This window comes from Vitis riparia, chromosome 2 (genome assembly GCF_004353265.1).
Source record: "Vitis riparia cultivar Riparia Gloire de Montpellier isolate 1030 chromosome 2, EGFV_Vit.rip_1.0, whole genome shotgun sequence".
In the NCBI taxonomy this organism is placed as follows: Eukaryota; Viridiplantae; Streptophyta; class Magnoliopsida; order Vitales; family Vitaceae; genus Vitis; species Vitis riparia.
Window position 1 is genome coordinate 17429957 of NC_048432.1, and position 8802 is coordinate 17438758.

The following is an 8802-nucleotide window of genomic DNA, read 5'->3' on the forward strand; positions in this document are numbered from 1 at the left end:
GGCCATAAACAGATCCACCACTATTGGGAAGAAGATTTTTATGGCAATAGGCTCATACACAATATGAACGAATTTCGCAATAGGATTGGTACCAAATATAGCTTTTCTAAAAGAAGGATAACTTTTCTAGGCTTCGATTTTTTTTTTTTTTTAAAGCAGCCGTGAAGGATGAGCTAGCAAATGAGCAAAGCCAATGCTGCAACTAACATGAACCGACTCTTCTTGGATGCGTGTTGAAATTTCCATCTCCCTTTGGCTTCTATATTATTTTGAACCCCGATTTTCTCGGATTCACTTTACCTTTTGTGATTCCCAAATTCCCAATCCATGATCCTTTTGTAACATAAAGGTAGCTGCCCACTTATAACCATCAACAATCAACTTCTCATCTATTAAATTGACACTAAATGTTTGCTTCTCCCTCAATACTTCTCAACTGTATCCCAATTCATATTCTTTCTGCTTAATTCCTATCATTGCATCTCCTTCATCTCATTCTTTCAACAGCCATGGGCAATTGCTTTGTCCTGTATCGGCCCAGAAAAAGGCCTATTCCTCTAGCAGCTGCAGCTAGGCATAAAAAAGTGTTACAGGTTGTGAAGGAAGATGGCAAGATTTTAGAGTACAGGGCACCTATGCTTGTTAAAGATATATTGATCAAGTTCCCTGGTTATGGTTTCGCCTTATCGCCTGAAGCTTCACAGCCCCTTCCACCAAGTTACCAGCTCAAGGCTGGACATGTATACCATCTTCTTCCGCTCTATGATCCGGTTCAGATTGCCTCCCCTGCACATAATTCTCCTTCAGTGGACCTGGACAGTGCGAATGGTACTAAGAGAATAAAAGTAATCATAACAAAGCATCAGCTTCAGGAATTGCTGTTACAGAAAGTATCAGTGGAGGAGATGCTCTCAGGACTTCAAAAAGATGCATGGGATGGAGTTCATTCGTCGGTGAAAAGGTGGAGGCCATTGCTTGAAACCATCCCTGAAGGTAGTGAATACTGAATAGCCTCTTGTCATGTAAGGAATAGGTGTTTGTTGTCTGTTAAAGGTTAAATCTACTTACCCTCTCAGTGTACTTGAAAGAAATACTGAATAAGGGTTTTAAATATATAAAAAGAGGACTAAGAACAGAGTCTATTCACTTCTGGAATCAAAATTAATGGACTAGATGTTTCTAGGAAACAATCTGTTGGCATGAATTTGAAAATTATTTGGTGTTGATTAGTGGGGAAGATGGATGCCAAACCACCAGGAAACCTGAAGAAAAAATTGATAATGTTTGTCAAGGAAAATTTTGGCTAGAACAATCTCTTCTTACAATGAAACTAGAGCAACTACCAAAGTTTTTTTCCAGACAGAACCCAACTCAGATATGCTTAGCTCCCTCAGTATCATTATGGCTAGTCTACCACACTGCATCATGCCTAGCCTTTGGCTTAGCCATCAGGTGGGTTGGCACGTCTCTCGACGGTTCAAATGGTTACAGATCATACCCATCAAGTTTATGACACCAAAGCAAAGGTGATTCTGTTCATTATTGATGCTAATAGATGGTATATGGCAGATACATTATCTTGAGAAGAAGAAAGGAAAGTTGCCCAGACAGAGTTATTGAAATGCTCTTTAGTCTGACCTGCCCCTTTGCCATCTTTGATAATTCTGAAAACAAAAAACTAGGTAAACCGGGGCTGGCCAGGCTTTCCTGTGCAATGGGAATGAATAAAGCCACCTATCATGATTGGCCACTTTCAGGCCATGCCATGTGACATGTTTGCTTAAGAGAATAGGGGGGCATTCTATTCAAGGGGATTCATAGATGCTATGCCAGAAATCACCGTAAGTCAAGGAGGGTGTGCACACTTCTCTTTAAAAATTCTCTCAAAAAGCTTTTGGATGATAAAAGAATAACAAAATAGTTAAACCCATCCAACCCTACTGTTTTCCCAAATTGATTTCTTAAATAGTACTGGAGTCTGAATAAAAGTTGCCGCACAACATAAAGTGGAGGATTAAAAGTGGAACCAGATCTTAGCATGACAGGGGTTGATCCCTTAACAAGGCCACTAACTCATAATTAACCCGGCAAATCTTTCTTTTCTTTTTCTTCAAACTTTACTTGTCCTCTTGATCCCACCTATTATTGGGTGGTCACCAAAGGAGGCTGACAATTTTTATGAATCCAACAGACTGATAAATTCTTTGTTTGTAACAAGGAGTGTAGAGAGGTAGCCAAGTGCACATGCCCATGCCCGGGAAGGCCGGCTAATGGAAAAGCACTTTCAAAGAAGTGTGATGGAACGACCCTTGTCAGGATTTCCATGGTCTCCCACTAACATTTGTTGCCTTCCCATGATTTCCTTTTTCCATCTTCTGAAATGAAGAAATGAAATAATACAGCACCATTATTTGTAAGCACATGGAATTTGATAATTTGAAGAGGCTAGGGCCACTTTGACAAGCCCAGAATTTATTACAGAAGTGGCCACACAACCTGGTATCCACTGGGGCAGGAGCTTAATAGTTCTTTTATCTTCGTCATCTATGAATAGTTGTAAGTGCTGCCACAGTACCCCTGTTTCTTTCTGTCTCTGTTTCTTTGTCTTCATTCCTTTACCAAATGCATATTGGTTTCACAAATCAGTTGAAGCTCAGGACCCACAAAAGTTAACGAATTGACTTTCACTTTAGGACAAAGGTGCAGGCTAGTGTGCTTATATCCATTCCTTTACATAGCCAATCAGAGCATGCCTCCACATGGTATGGAGGGAAATTTAAGCATTCAGCCAAAAAAGGGAAAACCTGAATCATCAAACTAACCCTATTATTTTTCTTTTGGGCTGCTAAACAGCCCTTCTGATGTCATTTGCAGAGACTTCTAAATGGTGGGATGGAAACTCTGTTCACTTTAAGGCAGAGCTGCTGAAATAAGGGACCAAGTTTGATAAAGCGAAAGTGAAAAGGATGCCCAATTGTCTGGTCTGTGTTCATTGACTAGGATTTTGCTTCTGATTGTTAGTTGACCCGGATCTCCTCTTACTAATCTGTTAATCAAATGGCTAAAATTCTTGGGCAGCTGCTCCAAGAGGATCAATAAGTTGTTAATAAAGCGATTCCTCTTGAGATCTATGTGTTCATTCTATCACTTCAATACTGATACATGCTACACTTCCTAGTATTTCTTCTGGGTCCACCCACATCTCTATCCTCGATTTTCTCTTAAAAATAAGAACATCACATCAACTCCTTCATACTTTAAAGGCAGATAGTGAGCAAATGCACTTCCCTTGGTAAACATAGAAGAGGTCTCAGTGTGTGAATGGTTGGACCACTTTCCCTACAGAACACACATATTAATGCTTAGTTGTTGTGGTCTCATTTCTTTTCTCTTTTTTCCCTTTTTCTTTAGCTGGTTGAGTTAAGAAGCTCTAAAGAAGAATCCCACCGACGAAATTGCTTCATTCTCTATAGCTTTCCCTCCCTTTTATCACTGTCAACAAGAGAATAAGAGAGGGCTTAGCGGTAAACATTTGATTGACTGGTCATAGATGGGGAACTGCCTGTTTGGAGGCTTGGGAGAGGCTGGTGCAGTAATCAAAGTAGTAACATCCAATGGTGGCATCATGGAGTTCTACGCACCAGTAACTGCAGAATGCATCACCAATGAATTTCCTGGCCATGGCATTTTTCGAAGCCATGACCTCTTCTGGAAGCCACTTTCCCACCATGAAGAGCTTCATCCAGGAGAATCATACTTTCTCCTCCCAATCAACAACACAGGTAGTAGTACTGGTGGCCATGTCGCCCAAGTAGGCCATGTTAGATCAAACAGTGTTCCTACATCTCTTGTTGCACCGTATAGGATGTCTTTTGAGAATCAAGGGATGCTGAAGAGGTCATACACCGATGTGTTCTCTAGATACAACAACACTGGAGTATGGAAGGTGAAGCTGGTGATCTGCCCCGAACAGTTATTGGAGATATTGTCACAAGAAGCTCGAACCCAGGAGTTGATTGAGAGCGTGAGGACGGTTGCAAAATGTGGAAATGGGGTCTCACCTATGGGGTTTTCAGATCAGTGGAGCTTCTCAAGCAGCATGAATGCTTCCTCTAAGCAAGATGGCTTACTAGAAATTTAGTAGAGATGCAGATACATCTTCTATATTCATATATATATATATATATATATATATATATATCTATGTTATATGGTAATTGCACTCTATGCACCTTAAAGTCTGATATTTTCTTAAGATGAATGCAGATTGTACTATTACTGTCTAGATTTGGGAAAATTATCTGTGATTCTCAACAAACACAAAGGTCTGCTATGTAATTAGAATATTTCTCTTCTCTGTCTATTCATGGAAACATTGCACTCAGACTGTTAGGAAAATTAACATTGCTCTTAGATTTGTTGCATGAAGGATGGATAATGACTCTCCTTCTACAATAGTTTCTGGATTACCATGGCAGTATGAACTTATATGGTCAGGGCCTGTGACAGTGAGGTCTGCAAATGGGTCTTGATAAGGTTTAATATGCTGGGCTTGGACCTCACCTGTCCTTGCCTTGCATTGGCCAGGCTTAAATTTTCAATGAATATGCCCAAAGCCCATTGTTGGCCATTGTTTGCTTTATCCTCATTGCCTGTGTTCCATGTTCTTCATATTGATGGCCATTGAAGAATTGATAATGACTCTCCTTTTACAGTAGTTTCTGGATTACTATGGCAGTATGAACTTATATGGTCAGGGCCTGTGACAGTGAGGTCTGAAAATGGGCCTTGATAAGGTTTAATAGGCTGGGCTTGGACCTCACCTGGCCTTGCCTTGGCCCCGCTTAAATTTTCAATGCATATGCCCAAAGCCCATTGTGGGCCATTGTTTGCTTTGTCCTCATTGCCTGTGTTCCATGTTCTTCATATTTGTGGGCTTTAGACAGGAAAAGGGCTAACTTGAAATCTACCATGAGACAAAATTTTCAGCATTTTGGTAACATGTGCCTTGATTTTATGCAAAGAATCCAATGAAACAAGCCATGACTTCACCTCAAGCAAAATTTTTTTGTTAAACTTGTAATTAGAAAACAGGGTCTTGGATATATGATTGCCTGCAACCATAGCTACAGAGGAATTTATGGAATTTATCATCCATATAAGCCTGAATTCAGTGTGGAGGCTTGTGGAAGCTGTCACGCTGCCTTGTATAAGAAGCCTGTTGATTTGGAAGATACCACATTATTTAATGTGACTTCAACTTATTCATTTTCTCTGTTGGAAGATGTCACAGTATGCGACACACTTAAATGTCGTTATTCGTAGCCCTCCCCCAGTATGACCAGAAAAATGTACTCTCCACATCCTGAACCCCTCAATTAAATGAGCTTACGTAGGTACACAAATGATTGATTTCTACGTTTTCAAATCTCCCAAGAATGTTTTCAATTAATGTCGTGAACTAGCATCCAAAGCTTCCAACCGAAGTTAATCTCTCATTCGTCATCAATGAACATCCTGGGGTCTCCAAATTTGTACTTTAGTAATTCCCTGATGACAAGCAGCTAGCTAGGAAGCAAGCAATCCCCATCAATGGCCTTGAATAAATTAGATAGCTACCGGACTAAGTGACCTACCAACCTGGCCCGTTACCCCTCAAAGGGACATCCATGCAGGTCTTTAATGACCAAGTTAGTTGCAGCCTTATTTTCAATGAGCTAAAGATTTTCAGAGTGGATCTCTGAGGCAGTTCACTGCTGATGAAGTGTTGAGACACTTAAATCAATACTACCCTATTCTATACTTGCATCCATATTTACCATACACTCAATCACATAGAGATATTTCAAAATGCTCATTCCTTCAATTAACAGAACTCAGGAGTCCCCACTTGAATTCTAGAGTTGGGGATCAGGATGGTTTTCTTCCCTCTTCATATCCTACTTCCTGCTAAGTGACAAAGAGCTTTTGACACTGCTGAACACCGTCTCCAAGAGGATAAAAAGGAAGTTTAACAAACAAGAAAGCTCTAGTTGCCATCTATTTGGGAAATCAAGGATAAATGATCTCCAAACATGCCTTTTTTTCGTGAAAAACACTAAAAAGTTTTAGGTGGTACAGTGGACAAAGATAGATCATATCCTACATTTTTTTTTTGTTCCAATTATTATCACATGTATCTTATGCTTAGGTCTATTCTCATATGGTTTTTGCTGTTAGAGAGTTCATAAAAAAAAATAAAAATAAAAATAAAAATAAAAAAGCATCCGCTTGCATGTGTACAGTTCTCAACTTCTATTGTCTTTTATAGATCTATACTTGTTCTCAAAGGGGAATATGGTTATTCCAATAGAAACTGCAACCATAAACTCTCAATGTTTGCTCTACAATTCGACTCACCATCATCGCAGACAATCAAACCCATTTAGACTAGCTTGTTGAAGCATCACACATTTGCCTTTTTTTAGTTTGTCTTGGAGTAAAAAGGCTATATCTATTTTGAGCTACATAGTCTCCAAGAGCTCTCTCAATAGCTCTTTAAACCACTGGGAAGACATTCATGGAATTCTAGTCAGCAGCCCCACATTTTTTCACCATCAAACTTTTCCAATGAATTGCCTTCAAAATACACGTTTGCTATGTCTTGTGGTTGGGGATGGATCTCTTCTTTTCAAGAAAATTTTCTCTCGGCTAGGAGCCCAGGCCAATGTCAAATGTACCCCATAAGGCAACCTTTGCGCCATTGCCTGGACTGTAAGATCATCTTAAAGTTCACAATCTCAAGCCCCTTCTTCATATCACCATCCTGCTTTCTTTTCTTTTCTTCATTGCTTGATTGTATTGTTTTGTAAAATGAATTGAATTCACTGAAAACATATGCTCTGTTAGTCAATTGAAAGACAGTAACGTAAAGGACTGCAGAGAAAATGAGCCCACAGATGGGTCCAGCCATCTGGGGTCTAGAAGAGGCAGGTCTGTGGTACCTTGCACCTTTTTGGTAAAGGACCTTGTTTTCAAATATGTATGCTCACCCAATTAAAGTTATATGCCACCTAAAAAAATGTGTGCTCAGTGATAGTTCTAGAGACCGTACCCACCAGAAAACTGCCCCTCCTAGTCCTGAAAAACATGAAATAGGAAAGCAACCATTACAGATCAACAGAATTACACCAGGGTAGGTTCACAAAACTCAGATTATTCCCAGTAGGTAGAAAGGAATGTACTTTGGAAAATTTACTCCTGGAAATGACAGCATTCTCTCAAAGATGAAGCATCAAAGGCATATGTCAGCCAGAATCATTCATGACGAAGTAAGGTGGCTTTAAATATTTAATAGATCCATGAATGATCTTTGATGGTGACTGAAATGACACCGATACGGCTTTTGATATTAATTAATATTTTCTTAAAAAGCTTCGACTGATGGCCATGACCTTACGAAAAAGGGAAAAGAGAAAACAATGGCATCACTCAGAATTTCCAAGGTGTAGTGGGAATTCGAAGCAACCCCATGCTAAGTGTGATTCAGCCATGTGAATTTTGCCAAAACTTGAGGGGAAGGCCTTCTTTGCTGGGGAAATTAAAGAGTCCGTGTTTACAGTGGTAGAGATCAGCACCCCACACAAAAGACATCTGCCTTCATTTCATCTTTATGAATGGTCCCTAGAGATATATTCAATCTTCAGCAGTGAATTAAATCATTCACTAATAATTGCCTTTATCATGTCTGCTTTTTTGGTTTAAAGCTGCTTTATCAAGATTCTTCTTAGAGAAATCTTTATGGTTGAGCCAGAAAAACCTCCAAGCAAGTTGATAATTGTTGTATCAGCATGGGGTCAGACCCCTGATCACTTGATTTTCTGCTTCTTTTATTGCAGTTAGGAGGATGACGACTTACAATATTGATTGACAAGTACTGCTTGTCTAATTGTTTGAATTCTCATCCTCCTAATTGCAATTTGCAATACAAGAAATAGAAATTGAGGTTGAAGTGTGGATTCAGATTTTCTTAGTTCAGTGCCCTCCTTCTCAAAGGCTTCTTCCCTTAGGTTTCCTTCACAACAATTTCTGCTTTTTTTTTTTTTTGGATTTTCTAAATTTTTTCTATTTACTTCAAGGATTGCCAATGCTGAAATTGATTAAAAATAAAGAAAAATAAACAAACCATTTGTGTAAAAAAAAAAAAGAAATAAACAAAAGGTGACTTTATTAATCAATGGGCTAATTTTATTGGTATCTCGATTAGTGTAAATACACAAAACATTATTGATTTCAAATTTTCTCGGTTAATAACTCTATATATCTATTTCATTAATCAAATTTATTTTCTAAAATATTATTAGACATACTTACCTAAAATCCATTTTTCTACTCAACTAAAATTAAATTTTATAAACTAAATAAATCCATAAAAATTTTGATTGACAAAATTTAAAATTAATGATGATAAGATGTATTCGTATAAGTGAAATTAACCTTTAATAAATAAATAAATAAAAAGTGAAAAAGTGATGAGATAATAAAAGATGAAAAACAATTCATAATATTGTGATAAGATAATAAATTGAAATAAAAAATTTAAGATGTTTAGACAATATGAAACCATAAGAGGATTTGTCAACCCGTGTGGTTGAGAGGGCGAGTTTCCACCGTCTTGAACTCTTCTGATTCCAAAACTTATGATTCTTCCTTGAGTTGAACTTCTACCAAGGACCTTTGCATGGTAGAGCTAGAATTGGCTACCAGGAGTTGCATCAATTCCTTGCTTCTCTCCTCTCCTCTCCTCTCTTAATGGAACAAATT

The 8802-nt window shown here is 38.5% G+C and overlaps 2 protein-coding genes across 2 annotated transcripts; both read left to right on the forward strand.

Moving 5' to 3' along the window:
- The first annotated feature begins 212 nt into the window (after nucleotides 1–212).
- On the forward strand, nucleotides 213–1200 carry LOC117905710. The gene has a single exon (XM_034818598.1). It carries the CDS (start codon nucleotides 510–512, stop codon nucleotides 1005–1007), a length of 498 nt encoding a protein of 165 aa, XP_034674489.1. The 5' UTR covers nucleotides 213–509; the 3' UTR covers nucleotides 1008–1200.
- Nucleotides 1201–3314: 2114 nt separating this feature from the next.
- Nucleotides 3315–4318, forward strand: LOC117904762. Its single transcript, XM_034817520.1, has one exon. The coding sequence runs from the start codon at nucleotides 3551–3553 to the stop codon at nucleotides 4139–4141; it is 591 nt and encodes a 196-aa protein (XP_034673411.1). The 5' UTR covers nucleotides 3315–3550; the 3' UTR covers nucleotides 4142–4318.
- The last annotated feature ends 4484 nt before the right edge of the window (nucleotides 4319–8802 follow it).

What these genes read in the sequence shown, in the direction of transcription:
- LOC117905710 (XM_034818598.1), top strand. Translation starts at nt 510, where the DNA reads ATGGGCAATTGCTTTGTCCTGTATCGGCCCAGAAAAAGGCCTATTCCT.
- LOC117904762 (XM_034817520.1), top strand. Translation starts at nt 3,551, where the DNA reads ATGGGGAACTGCCTGTTTGGAGGCTTGGGAGAGGCTGGTGCAGTAATC.